This window comes from Thamnophis elegans, chromosome 9 (genome assembly GCF_009769535.1).
Source record: "Thamnophis elegans isolate rThaEle1 chromosome 9, rThaEle1.pri, whole genome shotgun sequence".
In the NCBI taxonomy this organism is placed as follows: Eukaryota; Metazoa; Chordata; class Lepidosauria; order Squamata; family Colubridae; genus Thamnophis; species Thamnophis elegans.
Genome location: NC_045549.1, coordinates 344,214 through 365,362, shown reverse-complemented (window position 1 = coordinate 365,362; position 21,149 = coordinate 344,214). Strand labels below are relative to the sequence as shown.

General features: G+C 61.8%; 2 protein-coding genes and 2 non-coding genes across 5 annotated transcripts in view; all 4 read right to left on the bottom strand.

Moving 5' to 3' along the window:
* Positions 1 to 308: 308 nt before the first annotated feature.
* NOP56 (NOP56 ribonucleoprotein) lies at positions 309 to 4,615 on the bottom strand. The gene is made up of 11 exons (XM_032223895.1): positions 4,513 to 4,615; positions 4,183 to 4,387; positions 3,924 to 4,085; positions 3,635 to 3,833; positions 3,105 to 3,292; positions 2,531 to 2,682; positions 1,950 to 2,050; positions 1,673 to 1,821; positions 1,321 to 1,442; positions 978 to 1,127; positions 309 to 845 (listed from the first exon to the last, which is right to left on the bottom strand). The coding sequence occupies exons 1-11, from the start codon at positions 4,513 to 4,515 to the stop codon at positions 636 to 638; spliced, it is 1,641 nt and encodes a 546-aa protein (XP_032079786.1). The 5' UTR covers positions 4,516 to 4,615; the 3' UTR covers positions 309 to 635.
* On the bottom strand, positions 1,216 to 1,288 carry LOC116513610. The gene has a single exon (XR_004256015.1). It is a non-coding gene; the product is annotated as a small nucleolar RNA SNORD57 (small nucleolar RNA).
* Positions 3,365 to 3,501, bottom strand: LOC116513612. The gene has a single exon (XR_004256017.1). It is a non-coding gene; the product is annotated as a small nucleolar RNA SNORA51 (small nucleolar RNA).
* A 2,105-nt stretch (positions 4,616 to 6,720) lies between the features above and the next one.
* The window catches only part of DCTN1 (dynactin subunit 1), a 44,226-nt gene continuing 29,797 nt past the window's right edge, over positions 6,721 to 21,149 (bottom strand). For both annotated transcript variants that reach the window (XM_032223524.1, XM_032223523.1), the window contains 24 exons: positions 17,162 to 17,353; positions 15,873 to 16,070; positions 15,458 to 15,662; positions 14,996 to 15,074; positions 14,682 to 14,841; positions 14,491 to 14,595; positions 14,141 to 14,332; positions 13,747 to 13,863; positions 12,858 to 13,010; positions 12,182 to 12,342; positions 11,928 to 12,096; positions 11,744 to 11,812; positions 11,523 to 11,585; positions 11,295 to 11,444; positions 11,038 to 11,199; positions 10,518 to 10,649; positions 10,174 to 10,302; positions 9,941 to 10,083; positions 9,176 to 9,345; positions 8,187 to 8,320; positions 7,819 to 8,008; positions 7,661 to 7,737; positions 7,300 to 7,389; positions 6,721 to 7,206 (listed from right to left, as the gene is read on the bottom strand). In XM_032223524.1, coding sequence (XP_032079415.1) covers positions 7,069 to 7,206; positions 7,300 to 7,389; positions 7,661 to 7,737; positions 7,819 to 8,008; positions 8,187 to 8,320; positions 9,176 to 9,345; positions 9,941 to 10,083; positions 10,174 to 10,302; positions 10,518 to 10,649; positions 11,038 to 11,199; positions 11,295 to 11,444; positions 11,523 to 11,585; positions 11,744 to 11,812; positions 11,928 to 12,096; positions 12,182 to 12,342; positions 12,858 to 13,010; positions 13,747 to 13,863; positions 14,141 to 14,332; positions 14,491 to 14,595; positions 14,682 to 14,841; positions 14,996 to 15,074; positions 15,458 to 15,662; positions 15,873 to 16,070; positions 17,162 to 17,353 — 3,378 coding nt within the window. In that variant the 3' untranslated portion in view covers positions 6,721 to 7,068. The remainder of the gene's footprint in view (positions 7,207 to 7,299; positions 7,390 to 7,660; positions 7,738 to 7,818; positions 8,009 to 8,186; positions 8,321 to 9,175; positions 9,346 to 9,940; positions 10,084 to 10,173; positions 10,303 to 10,517; positions 10,650 to 11,037; positions 11,200 to 11,294; positions 11,445 to 11,522; positions 11,586 to 11,743; positions 11,813 to 11,927; positions 12,097 to 12,181; positions 12,343 to 12,857; positions 13,011 to 13,746; positions 13,864 to 14,140; positions 14,333 to 14,490; positions 14,596 to 14,681; positions 14,842 to 14,995; positions 15,075 to 15,457; positions 15,663 to 15,872; positions 16,071 to 17,161; positions 17,354 to 21,149) is intronic.

Sequence of the window (21,149 nt, the reverse complement as noted above, 5' to 3'; positions counted from 1 at the left end):
GGCAAAGGGATGGAGACCAAGTCAGCACTGTTGGCTGAGAAAAAGATGGGGGGGGGGGGGAGGCAAGGAGGGGGAAACAAATGGAAGCTGTGTGTAACGTGACTCTGGCCCACAAAGCTGCCTCCTCCCAGGGACTCCCTTCTGGCCAAAGCCGGGTGTGTGGGTGGGGTGTTAAGAGAAGCTTCTGGTTCTTGTGGCAGACATTTTGGATGCCAACTCAGCCCCCCCCTCCCCAATTCAAATCTGAGGGCAGCCTGACAAAGCTTGCCCCCCCTCCCCAGAGAGGCTGAAGGCGAGTGAGGGGCTGCTGTATAAAAAGGTAGCACATTTTATTCATATCAAGTGAGTTAAAGACCATTCAGGTTTATAGTCGGGGGGGGGGGGGCGCTCCTGCCAGCCCCCATCCCCAGAGGGGAGCCCCTGGGTGGTCTCCTCCTCTGCTGGGAGCCCAGAGAAGCCGGGCCGTTCCTGGCTGCCCCCCCTCCCCCCAAGCGAAGGGGCAGGGCCTCCCATGGGGGATCTGCCCACTGGGCCTGCTGCCTGCCTTGAGAGTTCTGGGCTGTGGGAAAAGGCAGCCAGGCTCCGTTCCAAGAAGCCGAATTGGACGGACTTGGCATCGGCTGGACTCCCCCAGGCTAGTCCTCGTCCTCGTCCGCCCTGGCCTTCCTCTTCTTCGCCTTCTTCCCCTGGGGGGCCGGGGGCTCCTCCGCCACCACCACGGCTGGGGGCTTCTTCTTCTTCTTCTTGGGCAAAGGGGCTTCTTGGTCTCCCAGGCTGTTGTTGGCCGGCTCTGCCTCCCCCACTTGGGGCTCCCTCTTCTTCCTCTTGGCCTTCGCCTGGTTCTCCTGGGAGGAAGGAAGAGGCCTCAGTGCCACCCCCCACTCAGCACAACCATCCCACATGGCTGCTCCTGGAGGAGGCTCCCTGGCCCTCCACCGCAGCCCCCAACCCTCCAGGGAGGCAGGAGCCCCCCCCACCTGTTCCGGAGGCTCCAGGAGGGGGGAGGAGTTGTTGTTCTGCGTCTCTGCAGCCGCTGCCAACGCCTGCAAGCGCCTCTTCTCCTGCTTCAGCCTCTTCCTCTCCTTCTTCTGCAACTTCCTCTTGATCTCAGCTGCTGCCTCCGAAGCCTGTGGAGGGAGGGGGGGACAGTCACCGGGGCTCCACCTGCCCCCCCCCCCTTGCCAGGCAGGCTCTTGGCCTCGAAGGGCGCTGGTTGGATCAGGCTCATTAAATCAGCTTTGGCCTCCACAGACAAGGCTGGTCAGGCTGAGAGTCTTCATCACGCCCAACAACAGCGCAGCCCCTGCGGCCCCCCCTCACCTCCTCCACGGCCTCCTTCATGACCTCCAGGTTCTTGCGAGGGACTTCCCCGGTCTCATAGAAGGCCAGGCGCTCCTCCACCTGCTCCCGCAGCTTGTCTCCAAAGACGGCGGTCGGGACTTCTGGAGGGGCAGAGAGAGGAGCGGCTGAGCTGAAGCTGCTGTGAAAGGCCCTCCGGCTGCTGCCTTTGCTCAGATATTTTGATGTCAACATTCACTGTGCGTGAAATACTGCTGACGAAAAATGCAACCATCACGGCAAAGGCAGGAAGCACCTGGGCGAGTGGCTCCCATGCCGGCTCCCTTCCCCTCTCCAGCGGAGGGCAGGGGCTCTGGGGGCTCCCGCAGCCCACCTGAGAAGCAGTCGATGCGGGATGCGATGGTGCACTTGTTGGCCAGGTAGCGAGAGATGCGCCCCTTGTTCTTGGCCGCCGCTCGCCCGATGAAGGTGGAGTGGAATATCAGGCCGTACTTGGGAGTGTTTCCCCGGGTCTTCAGGGCCCTGCAGGGCAGGAGACAACCACGCAGACGACCCCGTTGGCACCCGGTTGCCCAACCCCACGGGAGGGAGGGGAAAGGCGGCTGTGGGCGTAACCAGCAGCAGCGCCTGGTCCCCGTTAAGCTGGTTACCTGAAGAGGGCCTTCTCTGCCCCCAGGATCTGAACCGTGGAGGCTGGGTACTTGGCCAGGTTGGTCAAGCTGCCTGCATGGGAGATGAGACGAGCCCCCACCTGTGCAGAGAGAACAGAGAACGGGTCCATTCCGTCCAGGCGATTTGTGTGGCCGCCCATCTTGCCCTCGTCTCTCTAAGTGGCTGCCCACAAAGAACCGAGCTCTGATCAAAGCGAGAAAACTTATGAGTGCAAAGAGCCCCCCAAGAACAACTCCAGCCACTGCTCTGCCCCCCCAAGCCTTCCGTGTCCCAAAGCCCAAATTAACACCCCCCCCCCCTTTCCTGTCCAGTCAGCCTGCCTGGGCTGGGAGCAGAAGTGAGGTTTCTTCCTTCTGTTTGCCTGCCTGCCGGAGAGGCCAAGAGCTGCCTCAGCCCTTCCTTCCTTCCTTCCCTGGCCCAGATCAGCATTCATAGGTTTCAGCACTGACATTCAGTGGATTGACAGATTCAAATGCACATCATGTCTGTGGCCAGAGAGCCCTCTCCACACAACACAGGTACGACGCAAAAGCTGCCCCAAAGGCCCCAAGCCACTCACCACTTCCCCAATTAAGGCCGAGAGGCTGGGAGCCACCTGGTTCATTTTGGAGCGGAGATACTCCTGCAAACCTTTGCGATACTCCGAGAGGGAGATGACCCGGCTGGAGAAGCTCTCGATGTTGATGAGGTCAATGGGTGAGATGTCCATTCCTGTGGGGGGCCAGAGCAGAGGGATGATAAGGGTCCTGACCGAGGAGGGCAAGCGACTCAGCCGGGATGCAGCGCATGGCCTGCAAAGGACCCAGGACTGTGTTTACTACAACAGCTGAAGTTGGGGAGGGCCGTAGAGACTTTAGCTCTTCATCTGGGGGAAGTGTGTGTGTGTGTTCAAATAGGCAGGCAGAGCCCTCTCGCCTACGTTTCTCCTTTATAGGACAAGTTGTGCTCTTTCCTGCAGGCACAGCAAAATGCGGACTTTAGAAACCGTATTACAACGTGCTGAGCAACCACACGGCCGTGTAAATTACGGACCACTCCTCAAAGTTAGGTTTATTTTGGAATGGCCTCCCTCTGACAAACCCCAGTGGAATGCCACCTCCAGCCTCCTCCTCCTCCTCCCCCTTGCCACTGACCCATGGAGGAGCGGGAGGCATCCAGGATGGCCTGGGCCTTGGCGCTGTCCATGACGATCTCCTCCAAGCCTTCCAGGCTCTCCTCGCTCAGCTCCTTGCGATTCCCAATCAGCTTGGCCAAGCGGCAGTAGGTGTAGTTGTCGCTCACGATCTTGATCAGCTCTGGGAAGTGATAGCCGTACCACTCTCTGCGCCACAGAGAGACAAGCGTGAGCAGGGATCCCTGCTCGCGGGCCTTTCCCCTCCGTTGCGCAAGGGAAGACTGTGCCCCCACAAACCAAACAGCTCAGGCACGGGGCGGCCAGGCTGGGGTGCACGGGGGGCCCTTTGCTGTGCCTCCCCTTTCTATACAGCCAGCGGTGGTGGCCCAGCTGCCTGTGGTAAGCTGGAGGAGGCAGGAAAGTCCTGCCTAACCCCACCCCCACCCCCCATACAGGGACCCAGGTGTCCGGAGGGCCTGGGGGAGGGCAGTGCAAGTCCAACCAGAGACACTGCAGACCCCCCCCCCAAAGGGAGGGTGGCCAGCTCACCTGACCCGCATAGAGAAGGTGTTGATGTCCTTGTCCAGTTGGTCCAGGAGGCTGATGGACTGGATGATCATGTTGTCCACCCGGTTGACGTTGAACTTCACCTTGGCCCGCGAGTAGCTATGTCCGAGCCCCAGCTGGGCCTTGGAGGCGGCCTGGGCAGTCAGGCCCTTGATCAGGCTGTGGAAGTGCAGGCGGATCCCTGGGGGGGGAGGGAGGGGGGGGTCAGGGCTCCGGCCACGCTGCCCCCTCCTCAGCGACCCCCCCTCCAGCCCCCCAGAGCCCCGCTCACCCCGCAAGAGCTCGGCCACCACGCCGCCCGTCTGGCACGGGAAGCCCAGCTCCTCCTGGATGGCGGCGCCGATCTTGGGGTCGCCGACGCCCAGCAGCACCTTCTTCCTCTTGGCCGGCAGGCTCGTCTCCAGCAGCAGCCGCAGGTCCTCGTGCAGCAGCCCTGCGGGGAAGGCCGGAGCCCGTCAAGCCCGCCGCCCCCCCAACCTCCCCCGGCCGCCCCCCCTTCCGCCAGCCCCCCCCACCCCGGCCCCGCTCACCCTCCGAGACGGCGTTGATGTTCTCCAGCGCGGCCTGGGCGGAGCGGAAGGGCGCGAAGGCCTCCAGGCGCACCAGGGCCAGGAAGCGGCCCAGGCTCAGCGCGCTCGCCTCCACCTGCGGCTGCAGCAGCTCCACCTCCTCCGTCGGCCGCACCGCCAGCAGCGCGTAGCCCGCCGCGTGCTCGAACAGCACGTGCAGCTGCACCTGGGGGGGGGGGGAGGCCAGGGGGGTCAGGCGCGGGAGGGGAACGGTGTGTGTGGGGGGGAATCCTGCCGGGGCTCCCGGCCAAGGCTCCCGCCCGTCCCGTCCCTCCGGTCCCCTCCGCTCACCATGGCGGCCGCCGAGGAAGAGGCCGCACGCGCCCGTCCCACGCAGCCGGAAACGCTCCTCGCGGGCTGCCCGCCCCTTCCGTCCCCTCGGCCCCGCCCAACGCTGCGCCAGCCCAGTCAAGGGGCGGAGACAACGATGGCTCGCCGTCCAATGGGCGCCTCCCTGCTCCGCTCGGGCCGGGGCTCCTGCCGGGAAACCCCGTGCCTGTTCCTGCGGGCGGGGCGCTCGGGGGGGGGGGAGGCGCCCCGGAGACGCGCGCAGAGCGGAGCCTCCGGCTGGAGCCTCTGAGTGCCCGGAGGCCGCAGCTGCGTTGCTCGCCCCCCGCCCCGCCTCTGCGAGCGCTGCGAGCGCTGCCCAGCCAAGGGAGGGTGGGGGGCGTCGGGGTCTCTGGCCGCTCTCACATCCAGCCGCCGCCGCTGCTCTTCAGGGCAGGAAACGCTCCAGGCAACGGCGGCCTCTTCTTCTTCGGGGCCTCCAGGCGGAGAAGCCCCCACAAGCCCAGGAGCTTCGGCTGCAAGAGCCGGAGAAGCTCCTTGGATGAGAAGCGAAACGTCTCCGGAGGGAAGAAGAAAGTCGCCCCTTTAAAAAGCCCCTTCGGGACCGCCAGGACTCGGAGGGCTGAGATTTGTCCAGGCTGGGCGGCCACAGACGCGGGAGGGAGATCCAGGGGCCAAGGCCCGCAGCCGGCAGTGGGGTGGAGCTGCCCCGAAAGGCCCGTTGGGGCAGATTGGGGCCAGCCTCCCTTTGGAGCCCTGAGGCTGGTTGGGCGTCTGCGCCATAGCTGGGCAGCCAGGTGGGCGAGGAGGGGGACGCGGGTGGCGCTGCGCTTCCAAAGCTTTGGGCGAGAGCAGATGAGAAAAGGGAGCGGGCTTCAAAAGCTTTGCTCTGCCTGATGAAGCTGCTGCAGAAACGTCAGAGGAAGGACAGATTCTCTCGGGAGAGGGAGACCGTTTGCCTTGACCTCTTTCCGAAAGGACAGTATTGAAATAATGTCCAAATACGGAGGGAAAAGGCTACTTCGCTCTTCCACTAACCCCATATTCAGCCGCCTTTCCAACGATTTATCCCCAGCCCTCCCGTGTGACCAGATGTGTTTTTTTAGGGTAAATTATAACGTCTGCTACCCCATTGGGTCTTGGTAACGGAAGCAATGTATATAGGGCCAATTGGCCCTTGAGCCCCTAGCGCTGGAACCAGGCAGTGTGAAATGAGCTGGGTGGGCCTGCCCTGCTCTGTACTCGGTGACCCAGGAACAAGACCCCCCTCCCTTCCAGAGCAAATAGCATTTGGCTGGGCACCACAAGCCTTCCTACACTCTGTGATGGCGTATAAAGCAGCTGAGAAGAGCCGATGTGTTGGCTTTGCCCTGTGTTGTAATATAGTTCCTTGTGTAGGTGGTCACCCATGGTCCAGTTCATCCAGGGCATGCGGAGCCACGCTGAACCACACAGGAGAAAACAAACTCCTAAAACCCCATAACATCCTGATAGTGAATAACATAACATCCTGAGATGTGCCCTACCAATGACGCCCAGGATTTGACCATATATAGACAGAACTTCCCTGAGCAGTAGATTAGAAATTGTACTTTTACAGGCTGTTTTTAACCACATGCTATTGCTCCTCCTGCCTTTGTCCTATCTCAATAAAAGGGGCTCCCAGACCCCCAATCTGGGTCGCTCCATCCCGAGAAAGATCGTGTCCTGTCTTTTCTCCACATTGGCCTCATGGACGAACCACGGGAACGTTACAGCCCTGGAGCAACCTGAGGGCCCAGCCTCCCTGGAACAGGGCCACCACGGAGCCCTTTCCAGCAGCCTTAATTAGGGCCCCACTGCCTCCTTTTATATCCCCCCTCCTGAGATTTCAAAATAGGTGGGCGTCTTGGGGGCAGCTCTGGCTGGAATGGAGGTGGGCTTAGGAAAGGCCCGGCTGCCTTCTGTGGTTGGCATAAGCGACCCTAAGGAGGTCTAAGGCCAGTTCAACACACCCACCCTTCCCCAAACCAGCTGTTGTCTATAAAGAACTACTTGCAAGCCCCCCCTCCCCCAAGCCATAAATGGGGCTAGCCCCCCCCCCCCTTGGGCGGGGCAATTGCAGCTCCCTCCTTTCCAGTGCAACAAGAGGCTGAATGACACGTGGGAGATGCAACCCCCAGCAGGGGCAGAGAGCAGCCAAGGGAGGCGCCTGAATGAAGCCACAGCAGGGTGGGTTCCAGAGAGCTTTATTGATTGATCTCCAGTCCTCGAAGGAAGCCAACATGCAAGGAAGGATCTGTTTTGTAGTGCTTGTAGATCCCTGGGCTCTTCCCACCAGGAAGCCTGTTTGGGATCCTTGACCAAAACCGCAGAGGAAGAGGAAGGCTGTGGGGGGAAGGCAGGAGAAGCCTCTCCTCTCCATGGAAACCACCCTCTGGGTCACCCCAAAGACTGAGCCCTCCCCATCTGGGGAGTGGTGGGGCCAGGTGGGGGGGGAGAGGCAGGACAGGGCCCCCAGCAGACTGAAAGGCCGTTCTGCTGCCTGCACCACAGAGGCGGCCGAGGGAGCCGGCCCTCCTAAGAGATCAGCCGGCTGTGGAGTTTGTGCAGCTGCTCCGGCGTCAGCACCAACTTGTGCCGCTGCCCGTGGCCCGGCTGGCAGGGGAAGGTCACGCGGCCCACGTAGACGGCGCTGTCCTTCTCCTCCTCTTTGGCCTGCAGGGAAAGGAGAGCGGGTGGAGGGATGCCGGGAGGGCTGGCAGCAGCTACCGCCCCCTCCTTTCCCAGCCCCGGGAAGAAGAAGCCCACCTTCAGGAAGGGCACGGAGGGGAAGGTGCCGAAGTCCGTAGGGATGGTGGCCCCGGGGCACTGCAGGATCGTCTCCTTCCTGACTTCATCCTGGAGCAGAGGGGAAGCTCAGCGGTCGCCCTGGAGCAGCCGAGGGCCTGAAATGGGGGCCCTCCAACTGTGGCAGCTTTTAAGCCCCCCGGGATTCCCCCGCCAGCTATGCTGGGAGTTGGAAGTCCACAAGGCATAAAGGGGCCACATTTGGAGGCCTCTGACGGGGGGGGGGGGGCTTCCCACTGGGAGCTCAGAGCAGAAGCCCCCCCCCATTGGAAAGAGCTGCAGAGAGAGAGAGACACAGACACACACAAACACATGGGGCTACCTTCAGCTTTTCGATGGCGTCGCTCAGGGACGCCAGGCGGGTCGTCTGCTCCAGGAGCTGAGCTGCTGGACTGCCCACTGCAGGAGGAAGGGGAGAGCAGTGAAGGGGAAGAGGGAGGGGAGGGCCACCTGCCGCCGCTCTCGGCCTCCCTGGCGCACCTGCCTTCCGCCGCGTGATGTCCACCACCTGGGCATTGGCACTCATCTGGTAGAGGGTCTCCAGCAGCCGGCTGGTCTTGCGGTACAAGGAGCTGGAGACCACCTCCTCCCCTTGCCTGTCCTTGGGCAGCGAGAGCTTGGGGACGTGCAGGGGGGGCAGCGACGCCAACTCCCTCCTCATCTGGGCGCCCTGGGAAAGAAGAGTGGGGCAGGAGCAGCTGGGAGCGGCTCAGGGGCTCAGCTGCCCCTCCCCCCATTTCTGAGAGGATGAGGATGGAATGGGGGGTCCAAGGAGGGTGGACAGAGGGCAAAGGCTCCCGTGGGAAGGTTTGGCTCCGGCCACCTTGGGGCTGCCGGGAGGAGCTCACCTTCAGCCGGTTATTCTCGTTTTTGAGGTGCTTGATGGACAGCTGCATGGCCTCGATCTGCTGGAGCAGGAGAGGGGAGTCCTTCACCTGCACAGGGCCGGAGCCCCCGACCATCACCTGGCTGGCACCCACACCTGCAGGAGAGACAGAGGTGGCTGTCAGCAGAGGCCTTGCTGGAAGAGCCTCGGCCAACGACCTCCCCCCCCTCCCCCTGAGGGAAGTGGGAGAATGGGGAGTGGCCTGGGCAAGGACTGCCCAATCCCTCCCAGGTCTCAGCCCTTATTGGGCACCTGCTTCCTGGGGAGCGTCCCAGAGAGGGGGCTCCCCCCCCCCCGAGCCCAGGTTTCTCCTATCCCAAGAACAGGTTGTGGGGCTGGGGGAAGCGCTGGCAAAGGGGAGGGAGGCAGCGAGGGAGAGGAAAATCCCTGGCCGGGGAAGGTTGTTTGGCAGGGCTCCTGACAGCCTTAGCCAGAAGCCCCCCCCCCTCTGCCCTGCCCCCCCTCCGAGCCCCCCATCTACCTCTCTGCTGTTCCTCTGCAGCCAAAGCATGGAAGAGACAAGAAGGAGATTAGAGAAAAGGCTCCTTTCCACCCCACAAGCAGGAAAAGGGGACACCAGCACCCGGGGGGGGGGAGGGGGGGAGCTCCTTTCACAGGCATCGGCCTGTTTCGTGCCCGGATTCTTTATGGTGCATGGGGGGGGGGAGTCTGTCCCCTGTCTGGGCACTTTGTGGCATCATTAAGCACAGATGAAGCCAGGATTGGGCACAAAGGGTGGAGCAGCCTGAAGCCCAGGCGCCGTCTGATGCTCCGTGTCCATCAGGGCTTCTGTCCTCAGGCACCCAGGAAGCGCCTGAAGCGGCATTGCCCTTTCTCCATGGCCCCCTGCCCACCCCCGACCCATGCCAGGGCCTGAGCAAGCAGGAGGCCAACGGAGGCTCCCCGGCCTGAGTGGCTCCGGATCAGGCTCCCCCCCCCCCCCAGACCCACCTCCTGCGATGCTGGAGATGACGGAGGCAATGCCCGAGGGGGGCGGCCCCCCACGCAGGCCCTCGATGGTGCGCTTGGACTGGTTGCTGAGCCGCTGCTTCAGTTCCAGCTTCTCCGACTCCAGCTGGTCGATGTCTGCTTGCAGGGCGTCCATCGTCTCCTCAAACTCCCTGCACAGGAAGGAGGCGGGCTGACCCCTGACCCTCCGCCCCCCCCTCTTCTCGGGCCCCAAGGGTGGGGAGCACCACAGAGCTTCCCCCTCAAAACCGGCTGCCCTTTCGGGCTGGCCCAGACTGAGCCTCCTTGGGCCAGGGGACGACCGGGGGACGACTGGCCCCGGAGGAGCAGGGCAGGCCAAGAGTCCCTCCGGCTCTGGTCCCGGCTGGCGGGAAGAGGCCAAGGGGGGCAGGCGCTGTGCTGGCCCCTCCCTGGACTATGCCAACCCCCCAGCCCCACTGAACTCCAAAGGGCAGCTCTCCTGCTTTGCCTTGAGCTTCTCAGCAGGGCAGTGGGGAGAAAGAGGGGAAGGGCTCTGGGCTGCCTTTCCTCTTCCTTCAGCCAAGTGCTCTTCTTAAGCTCCTTCAAGGAGCAGCAGAGACCCCCTTTCCCTTAAGGCTCGCAAATAATTGCGGGGGGCCTGCAAAGCAAAGGAGCTCAGGCAACTAAGCCGTCCCATTTTGCAGCCTAGCTGACCCCCCCCCCCCCCAGGGGCATAAATATCCCAACCGAACGGATCCGGCCCCGGGAGCCCCCCCACCAGCTTACTTCTCCTTCTTCTTCAGCAGCGCCTGGGTGTCGCTCAGCTTGCTCTGGATCTTCTCCACCCGCTCGTCGGCATCCTTGGAGGCGCTGTCCAGCTTCTTCTCCAGGAGGCTCAGGCGCACGTTGGCTTCGCTCAGCTCCTCGCCCTGGAGGGCAGGGAGGAGAGGTGGGCGTGTGGCCAGGGTGCCCAGGCTGCCAGGCACAGGCGTAGGCGGCAGACGGGCCGCCAGGCGTACCTTGATTTTAAGGGACTTCTTCAGCTCTTTGATGACCGTCTCTCGGTCCTCCAGCTTGAGCCCCAGGCCCTCAGCGTCCGTGATCTCGGCCCGCAGCGCGGCTGCCCGCAGCTCCACTGGAGGAACAGGCTGCAAAGAGAACGGACGGCCGTTCGCTCAGGATCCGCAGGGGACCCCTCCACCTTGGAGCTGCCAATGGCGGCCTCCCTCTCTGAGCTCCAGGGCAGCTCTCAAAGGGGAGGGGAGGGGGAGGCGAAGGCAGAGGAGCCCTCCTGTCGGCTGGCCCATTCCTAGCGCCAGCAGGGAGCTGCCTGCGAGAGCTCAGCCGCCGGCATGGGGCTCACCTTGGTCTGGGGCTTGTCTGCATCGTATTCGCCCTCCTGCATGGCAGTGGCCATCTTGTTCATGGTGGCGACGAGGTTGTTGCAGGACTGGCGCAGGCACTCGTAAGGGCTGATGCCCTGCGCCCCATAGATCTGGGGAAGAATCTCTCATGCCTCACCCGAAGCAAAACCTCCCGGAAAGTCTGCAGCCACCAGAGAGGAAGGGGCCACGCCCACTTTCTGGGTAGCTTCGGAGGACTGTGGGCAACACGGCCTTCCTTATGAGTCTGTGCCCCCCCCCCCAGTCCCCCCTGGCCACGGCAGCAGCAGAAGAGGCAGGAACCGAAGCGGCCTTGGCCACTCCAAACCGCTGGCAGCCCTTCCCCTCACAGGTGCAAAAGACCCCCCTCCCTGCCAGATGTTCCCAGGCCTGCAAACGGATCAGTTCCAGATCCTCTCCTCCCTCTCAGCCTGTCCTTCCCCAGAAGGGCTCCGCTGGCCTTCAGACGCAACGGAGGGGAAGGAAGGGGCTCCCCCCTACCTGCTCGCTGGTCTTGAAGGCCAGGTCCTCCAGCTTCACGGCCTGCAAGCCCTCGTTCTCAGTCAGGGGGGCGATCATCTGGGCCCCTGCGGCCGCCACCTCCTGCAGCACAGCCACCACCCAGGTCAGGTGTTTGCGGCAGTCCAGCAGGGTATCCGAGACCTGGGAGACCGGAGAGCGCAGGGTCAAGTCTCTGCGGAGGGAGGGGCTCCCTGCCAGCAGCGCAGGCCGACTCCCACCGGAGGGCAGGCCCCCACCTGTTGCCCAAAGCCCAGGGCTGCAGGGATGCCAGGAGCGTCGGTGCCCGGCATGCGCCGCCTGATCTTCTTGCAGAACTGGCGGATGTCGCTGCATGAGGTCTCCAGGTCCTTCAGGAGGATGGCGAAGTCGGAGGCCTCCTGTCCGGTCTGCAGAAGGGAGAAGGCAGCTCAGCCGGATTCGGCCGTCCACAGCCTGGCCGGGTGGGGGAGGCCGGCTCTTCTTACCTGGAGGAAGGAGCGCAGCCGGCAGACCTCCACGCTCATGCAGTCCAAGGCACTCTGGGTGAACTGCAAGGGAAGGGGGGGGGGCTGAGCTCAGAGCAGGACCACCAGGCAGCCCTCCTCTCTCTCTCTGGCCCCAAGGGGGGGGGTCAGCAAAAGCAGAGAGACCTGACAACCCCCCCCCCCACACACAGAGCAGCCCCTCCTCCTACAGGTCCCCTCACCTTGATGTGGTCGGCCAACTGCACTGTGCAGTCCTCGGCCTGGTCAGCCAGGTGGATGCTGTACAGGTGCTGGGAGGGGAAGGAGAGACGTCTCAGCCACAGAGCCCAAGGCTGCCAGCCGAGGCTGGATGGGCCTCGCTCTGGCACTGCCCTCCCCCCCCCTGCCGCCGCCCGTGGGCTGCACCTGGTAGTACTTGATGGCTTTGGTCAGGGGCTCCACGTTGACGGTCTCGTCCAGCTGGTCCTTGTGCAGCAGCTCAATCAGGAAGTCCAGGGACCTCTCGTGCACACACATCTCCTGGTACAGGAGGCCCACTTTCCTGTAGACGTCCACGCTGCACTTCCTCAGGGCCCTGGAAGGGCAGGGCGTCAGGGCGGGCCGATGGGCCACGCCCTGGACCCCTCTGCCAGCCCAGGCCCAGCCACGCGCTCACTCACTGCTCGTATTTGTGGAGCGTTGCTTGCAGGAGGAGCAGAGAATAGACCAGCCCGGCAGCGAAGCTCAGCTGCTCCCCCGGAGCCCCTCGGAGACCGACGCGCTCGGCACAGTTCTCGCTCAGCTCAAACTTCTCCTGCGCCTGCCTGCTGATCAGCTCGGCCTGTTTGGGAGAGGAAGGGGCTGCTGGGCCTCCCTGTCCACCCTCTGCCCGGGGGAAGCAAGAGAGGGCCCCGCCCTCCAGAAGCACCACCGGCCCCTCCGGTGCGGCTGTAGCCAGATTCCCTTGAGGGGAGACGTGATGCAACTCACTCGGCCTCCCCCTGACTGGAGCTCAGCCCTCAATCACAGCGACAAGAGGTTGCCGGGCAGTGTTAACTACCAGACTACTCATAATGTTCCTCTGCCTTACAAAAGGTCTATTTTTGGGGGGGGGGAAAGGACGAAAATATTCCTTTGCCTCTTCCAAGGAGGTTGAAGGGGTCCTTCCCTAAGCAGAGCCTGAGGGCTAAAGGGAGAGGAGGAATTGATCTAAAGCGGAGGGGGGCTTGAAGGGCAGTTGGGTTCAGGGCCTCCTCCGGACACTTACAGGAATGGGGAAGAGAGCTTCAAGGAGAAAGGTCGCCTATCGTGCCACTCCAGCTGGCATCCAAAGGGAGGGAAACCTAGCGCCAGTACCTTGCCCACCAGCCGGGGAAGCAGCAGCAGCACCAGCACGCAGTCGTGGTCCCCGCCGTGCCGCAGGAAGCTGTCGGGCAGGAAGGAGGTGAGGAGGGAGACGTGCCGGTTGGCCTGCTGTACCTCCATCTGGCGCAGCTCCATTTCGATGGCCTGCAAGGCAAGAGCGCTCCAATGGGGCCCAGCCTGGGGGAGCCTCCTCAGCCCCCAAGCTCCAGGCAGCCTCTCCGTTCAAATGCCCCACGTAGGCCTGGGCCCGCTGGGGCCCCTGCAGCTGCGGAGGCCAACGAAAGGGGACTTGCCTCCCCCTTTAAAACGGGCTTTTCCCCACAGCAGATCCAGGTAAGGAAATGCCCCACCGGGGGGACTGGAGGGGGCGGGGGGGCGTGAAGCGGGGGGGGGGGACACCAAAGCTCAAGACCAGGAGCAGAAGGAGGGGCACCTTGGCCCAGACTTCTTTCATCTGGGCATCCGGGCAGAAAGGGAAAAGGAGGGGGAGGGAGCGACGGAGGCCTTGGCAGGAAAGGAGGCCGGAGGAAAGGAGGGGGGTCGGAAGGATCGGGGAGGCTCACGGCCTGCTTTAAGGCACGCTGGGGGTAAGGGCAGAGGGGCCCCCTCAGCTGTGGGCTCTGCTTGCAGGCGCTTCGTGGCCCAGCTGCCTCCCCCCTTCAGGGCAGGGAAGGGTGAGGGTTGCAGGGCAGCTACTGGCACTGGAGGTCTGGCCCAGGTGGGCAGTGAAACGGCAGCTGCTCAGGGGGCAGCAGGGAGACCCCGGGCCCAACCGGACAAAGGGAGAGGGAGAAGCTGCTTGGACCAGAGCCAAAGAAACCTACTCCTGTGGGGGCTGCCAGGGACAAGAGGGCAGCCGCTGAGGCCGAGGACCTCCTACCTTGGCATGAGCTTTTGTCTCTGCAAATTTAATCTTGAAATCAAACATTTCGGGCGGCGGCTGCTGCTGCCTCTCCACAGAGGCCTCTTGCTGGCTCATCAGGTCCCGGTTAACGTCCTGCCAGGCGGAAAGGCAGCGTCAGCCAAGGGGGGTCCCTGCTCCCCCCCCCCGGGGCAGAGGCCCTCAGGCCCCCCTGGAGGAGAGGCTAGAAGATCCCCGAGCGGCTGGGCTTTAGGCTGGCCTTCCAAGGAGAGAAAGGCCTGTCCCTCTAGGGCTGCCCTGTTGGGGGAGCCTTTTTAAACGGGGGCCTGGGAGAATCCGGGCAATTGACGGGTAGAAAGCGAGGGAAAGAGGGGTCCCGGGCCCTCTGCCCGCCTCTGCAGCCCCCTGGCACCTGCAGGTGGGCCGTCAGCTCTCGGTATTTCTTGATGGTCTGCTGGTAGTCGGCCACCGTCTCCTGCGCCGCCTCCACCCGCTTCTCAGACTCCCGGACTCGAGCCGTGGCCATGTCCAGCTGCTCCCGCAGCTCCAGCTCCGTCTCCCGGGCGTTCTCCTGCAGCTCGTCATTCATCTCGTTGATGGCTTCCTACGGGAGGGAGGGGCCACGAAAGGGCGGATGGCGAGGGCGTCCCAAGCAAGCCCCCCGCCCCCCGCCCCTCTGCCCAGGGAGAGCCAATGTGGCCCTTTGTGACTGGGACAGGGGAGCCCCTCCCTCAGGCCGGGCTCCATCCTGCTTGCTCTCACCAGGTCGCCCACCGTCTCGCGGAGCTCGCGGACCTTCTCCTCCAGATCGAGGTTCCTCTCGGTCAGCGTCTCCACCATCTCCTCGGCCCCCAGAGCAGCATCCACCTGGGACGGGAGGGGGGGGTTAGGGGGCGCAGGAGAACAGAGCACAAGGGGGGGGGGAGCGGAGGTGGCCTGGGGGGCCAACTTGCCTGCTCCTTCAGCTCATCGATGGTGCCCTCGGCCTGCTTCAGCTCCTCCTGCAGCTTGTCCTTCTGCTGCCGCAGGGCCTCCAGCTCCGCATTCTTCTTCTCCATGTGCTTCTGGAGCTTCACGTGCTCCTGCTTCTCCGAGGCAGACAGGTCCCGCATCCTTTGGGGGCAGGGAGGGGCTGGAGCCACCGCAGGCCAGAGAGGGAAGCAGCCCCTGCCTCCCCCGAAGCCAAAGGAGGGGGGAGCTGCTTCCCCCCCCCCCCAATCCTCCCCCAACTTCTCTGTCCTCACCAACAGCCGGTTTGTGGGCCTACCTCACAAGGGCCTCCTTCAGGCGGCCGTTCTGCTCCTCCAGCTGCTTGACGTGGTAACTGGAGGCAGCTCCATCAGAACCTACAGGAAACCAGACAGAAAGACGGGGTTCCCACGGCAGCTCAAACGGGCCCATCGAAGAAAAGCGTGTTGTTGAGCTCTGCCTGCCTATTGAACTGCCAGAGCCTGGCACTGGTTTCGGTGTCTTTCCTTTTCCATCCTTTGGTCAAGCCCTCCCCTCCCGTGAGCCCCCAACCCCTCCCTAGCTGGGCCTGGCCAGGAGATCCAGAGCCCCAGGCCACAGCCTCCATTGCCAGGGCTACTCCACGTGCTTCCAGGTGGTCCACGAGGGGGAGGAGGGGGAAAGGAGCTCCTGGAGGCTGCAGACGGGAGGAGCCCCCAAGGGTGGGGCAGGGGCTCTTCCCTCGAGGCCCCCGCCATCACGCTGCCTGCCGGGGACTCACCCTTCTCTTCGATCTCGTGCTTCAGGATCTCCAGGTCCATGGTGAGATCCTCCGCCTTCTCCTTCAAGGAATCCACCTCCTGCTGCAGGGACTCCGCCCGCTCCTCGGCCATCTCCTTGTCCAGGGTGGCCATCTCGATGGCATCGGCCGTATCCGCCATCTCCTCCATGTAGCGCTCTTTGGCCTCCAGGGCCTCTTTGGCTTCCTGCAAGGGCCGGGAGGAAGCAGCCGGGGCTGGCCATCAGGTGGAGGCCCCGGGGCCCGCCCCCTGATTGGCAGCTGTCAGTCAGGCCAATGCCTTTCTGAGGGGGGAGGAGATGTGGCTCTCGAGGGCCGCCTAGCAGACCCCAAGGCAGCCCCATCAACGGGAACGTCCGGCCTCCCCCCGCCCCTCCTCCTCCGAGAAGCATCCCACCTTCTTGGCCTCCTTGAGGCGCTTCTGGAGCTCCGCCTGCTGCTCCTGCATTTTGGTCTTCCACTCCTGGACCTGCTCCAGCTGGATCTTGTACTTCTCCAGCTCCTTCAGCTTGGCCTTGTCTTCGTTCCGCTTCATCTTGAGGGTCTCCAGCTTCTCCTCCAGGTCTCGCACCTGCCCTCGCAGGGACTCCTCCTCCTGCCGGGCAGAGAAGGACCCTCTCAGGCCCTCTGGGCCCCTTGGGAGGAAGGGCTCCCCCCCCTCCCCAGTCACCCGGCTCCCCACCACAGCGCCAGCCCCCCCCCTCTCCAATTCCTGCTTCCAGTGAGGAGTGGGCTCCTCTCTCAAATGGAACCAACGTCACGCGCGTGCAATCAAAATACTTTCATCTCAGCAAAACGTTTCTGTCTGGAGAATACGCCACCCCGCCTCCTGGCTGGCCACATGCTCCATGGAGCCACCAAAAGAGGCAGCCATCTTTTGTCGCAAGTGACACAAGTGATTCTTTTCCACCAGCAAAGCAGTCGGGGTCCTCCCCGGCTGTTGGTTGCGCTTAAGGCCTACTTTGGTGTGGACTGGGGGGGGGGGGGGAGCCCTGCCAGCCTTCCTACTTCCAGGACCCTCAGAGCTGTCAAGGCTTTATAGGTGGCACTTAGATCCTAAAAAACTGGCTTGCATGTATCCGAATTTGCAACCTAAATGCTGGAGATGTGATTGTGTTGATGCTACATATTACCATATATGGTGGGGAGGGTGGGGGAAGGAGGTAAATATTTGTAAAAGCTTTTTAAAATTTTCAATTAAAAAAAACAAACGAAATAAAATAAAAAAGAGGTGCCAAGGCTGGGATTTAGGGATTCTGTGAGGAGGTCCCATCCTGGCTGGTGAATTTCACACCAAGGGAGCCTGCAAGGAAAGGCCAGAGGCCGCCACTCTATGGGGACAGACCCTCATTCTCCCCCCCTCCCGCCCCTCTTGGCCAGACACAAGACGTGGCTCTCTTGAGGCTGCTCACCGGGGCCTGGCTTGGCTTGGCCTTAAGAAAGAGGGCTGCTTCCCGTAATGCTGAGCCCCAGTTCAGGCCCTTGGCCTCGCCTGCCCCCTTGCAAGTGCCCGACTCCAGAGGGAGGGGGGCAGGAAGCAGACCCTCCACATCCAGGGTCCGGCCACCCTCACCAGCAATACCCCAAACCTGCACCCAGGACGCCCGGAGGTTGCAGCCTGTCCCGGGTTCCCAAGATGCCTGTTGCAAACATGCCACTGCACAGACACCCCTCCCACCGCCTCACCTTCGTTGGAGACAGGATTGCTGGAGGAGCCACTGGGGATGCCAGAGCCGGGACAGGCACCATGGGGGCAGCCAAGGGGGTCTGTGCAGGAGTGCTTGGTTCACTGCTGCTCATTTCCCCGGCCGAGGCCGAGGCCGAGCCAGAGAGGCCCGCGGTGCTGCTGGATGTGGCCGAACTGCCGGTTCGGGTGGGCTGCAAGGAAGAGGAAGGGTGAGAGGAGCATTTCCACCAGAGGAGATCTGCCAGGCTGGGCATCTGCCTCGGCCTTTGTAAGTGGCACCATGGAGATGCAGAACCACTCAGCGCTTCTGGAAAAAATGCCAAGGAACGGAGGAGTCCAGCTCTCTGCAGAAGCCAAAACCTTCACGTTTTGCTGTGTAGGGGTGGGGGGGCAGCATTGGCAAAATGCCTGTGATTTCCAAAGACGGCTCCTCTCCCCTGCTCTGAAACACCACCTTGCCCAGACCGGCAGGGATGCTCTGGGGGGGCGGAGGGTCCTGCTTCGTGCTCTGGGGCTTCTCCCTCTTCCATAGTTTTTGGGTGGGCGAAATCCACCTCGATGGGCTTAAACTGAGCCTGCAGGTTGGTCTTTCTGCCGAAGCGGCTCAGGGCTCTCGTCTCCTAAGACCCCGCGTCCGTTCCCCCTCCCCCTCCCGAAAATTGAGTACAGCAGGAGAAAATTATAAAGTATAGGGATAGCAATGAAATCAGCTGTATTACAGAAGAGCATGAAGGCTAAATCAAAAGTCCCTCTTCCCTTGGAGGAAAAGATGGAACTGATGAAATCTGCAGGTGACAAACTGGGTGGGACAGTTAACACCAAAAAAAGAATAACATTTACAATTGGTCTTCGGGGTTATAAAAACAGACTGAGTACAATGGAAAGAACCAGAGACTGGGAGTAGAATCACTTCACAGAGGGAGAAAAAGAATCCAAAGCCCAAGAGGAGGGTGGAGGGGAGCAGCTGGGCCCAAAACAGTCCTGGGGGAAAAGGCCAGTTGGATGATGAGGTCATCATAGGAGACAGGTTTAAAAAAAAAGGGTCGGGGGAGGCAAACACAAAATGTTAGGCTGCCTTTTCCAAACTGGGGGAGTTAAATGGTTCCAACTTTATTTCCTTTGCCCCCCCCCCCCCAAGTGCCCCCTCCAGATCAGGGCCTGACCCTGCAGTTCAGAGGGGGAGGGAGAAGAGGGCCAGGAAGGCAGGAAGCAGATCCTAGAAAGAGGTTCTGGACATCTTTGGCCCTGAGAAAAGACGGCCGACTGAGAGGGAGGGGTCCCAAAGGAAGAGGGGTCTTCCCTCACAGGCCCCAGGGGGGGGGGGCAGGAGCAACCTGCAGTTCCTGGGGAGGAGCTGGGCTCCTGTTCCTGAGGAGGATGGGGCGCAGCAGAGAGAGCCGATTCCTGCAGCCACTGGCCAATTCTCCGATTGGGAGGCGGTTTATTCCCCTCCTTTTCCTTCAAAGCGTCTCCAGTTTCCCTCTGGAGGTCTGCCTCATCTCCGCTGCAGAGAAGAGGCCTCCTGACCCACAGATGCTGCTGCCCAGGGGGTGCAATCAGACGAGGGAAGGAGGGGGGGCACCAGATGGGGAGAGAGACTGGGGAAGGGCCCACCCTCAGGGGCCTGGGAGGGGAGAGTGGCGGTGGGAGGCTGCTACTTGCAGACTTGACAGGTTCTCTGGCTGCAGCCCTACAGTAAAGTCGGGTGAGTTCATCAAGCCGCGTTTCCTGCTTCACCTGGGAGAGGCGAGGAGACCAGAAGGAGCTGAAGATTACAATGAAAGGAGGGGGGGAAACCCTCAATTGGACTAATACAGAATGGAGCAAAGTATTTTGACCCTGGAAATATTCAAGGATATATTTGAACAATGGACCCAGAGGTTAATTTTAACAGTGTCTGCCTCTATAGACAGATTGTGTAAAAAAAAAGAAAAGGAAAAGGTTTTACTGGACAAGATTAAGGCGGATCTGAAAGTAGATTTAAAAATCACAGGCTACAAGAACGACATGAAAACAGATGCCTTGTTGGACATACAAATCACCTCGGCTGATGTTGAATAATTAAGAGAGATATATGAATAACAAATCACGAGGGAGACCTGGACAATCTTCCCATATTGGACCTACAAAAGAGTGAAAGCTTTGAAAAACTTTGTGAGAAGAGACAAGGAAGAAATGAAAAGGAACCAACTTCTAAGACATTATTTGAAGGGCCTGGACATCCAGGTTGTTAGAAGTAAAAAGAAGGAATGTAAAGTTGGCTTATTTGATCAAGGTTAAGGATGAAATAAACAAGCGAAACTAATCATAATCCTGGGACATGGGCGGTTAAGCAACATAAAATATAAATAAATAAAAAAATGGATGCATTGTTATCTTACTGGTAGCCCTAGGAGGACATTTGCTGGTTACGATTGAAAGAGGGTTGGGGGGATTTGTTCACAGGTGAGAGATGGGAAGAGAGGCCTTCTGGCATTTTAAGAGACAGCAGTTACTTCACACTTGTCATGAAGGGGGAAGTCATTTGTTCTTATGGTTCTTTTCTTTCGGTTTTGCTTTTTATTCTTTTATGCTTGTATAAAATTACCATTAAAAATAGAGCCCAAGGGCGCCCCCCCCCTTCTCACCTTGGGCCTCCTCGTTGTGGTCTGGAGGCCGGCAGGAGCAGAAAGCAGAGGAGGAGGAGGAGGAGAGAGACTCACACGGGGGAGACGGGAGCAGAGAGACACAGACGGTGGCGGCAGCAGCAGAGGCAGAAGGGGAGAGCAGAGTGAGGGGACGACAAGAGAGACAGCAGCGAGATTAGTGCGCACAGCATCAGCCCACAAACCTCTGCCCTGGGCCCTCTCCGCCCCGCCGGACCCCAGCAGGCCACCCGTCTACGGCTCCTGGTCCCCCCGAAACCCCAGCAGCAGCAGCAGCAGCAGCGCCCGAGACAGGCATGAAACGCTGCCGCCTTGCCAGGAAACCTGCCTCCCGTCCACAGATGGTGGCGTGTCTGCTGAAGGCAGCCTGCTCTCCAGCGGGAGAGAGCCAGAAACGCCTGCCTGACCCACTGCCTCTCCCCAAGCCTGCTCTGTCGGCTCCTCGGACGACCGGCCACCCTGGAGGGGCTGCTGCCAACAAGGCGGCCCTGGGTGCAAAAAGAGGGTTGGCCTCTCCTGCAGGGCTCCGGGTCTGGCCCTGCCGGGCTCTCAAGAGCCTGGAGCCCAAGGACTGACTCTGCGGACCCCCCCAGGACCAGAGGTCAAGCAGCTCCCCCGGTGGGCAAGGGCTCCGAAGGCCCCGGCTACCTAGAGGGAGGTGGGATCCCTCTCCGGGTGCAGGTGGGAGGCTCCCAGGACCTTCCCTGGCATCCGGCCCCCTCAGCCTTTCCACAGCCGCCTTGAAGGGCGGATCGGCCCTACCAAGCACACCCTGGCATTTGGGCCAAGATGCCAATCTAGAGCCTGCTGCCAAGATTCGGAAAGGCCCCTGCGGTGCAGAAGCTCCAGAGCTCATCTTGAGAGGATGGGTCGACTGAGTCTCAGCTGTGCCGGGCTCTGTTTATCTGGGTCTGGCTTATGAAGTGGGGCTCCCCAGTGCCAGGCGTTGCTCAGCCGACTGCCCAGCGAAAGCAGCCAGAGTCTGGCGGAATGGAGGACGGGTGGACTGAGTCGGAGGGCTGAAGGCGTGACAGGCATAGGGGGCAGCTGGTGGGGCTCTGACTCCCTGACGGTCCCCCTCCTTGGGCAAAGCTTTGTCCTCGCTTGCCCAAGGCTCTGCCCCCCAACCCCTGAAGGAAGGTGCCTCAGGAGGGAAGCCAGGCCTCCATGCCCAGACAGGAAAGAAGGGCAGAGCTTGGGGCACGCCTGACTGGGGCTGACCCATCAGAGAACCCCCGTGCAGCCCCACTAGGAGTGGGTGCAGGGGGGGGGAGTGTCCTTGGGGGCAACCACTGCGACTGGCATTTGCTCTCCACTCCAGAGTTCGGCCCACGGATGTTCT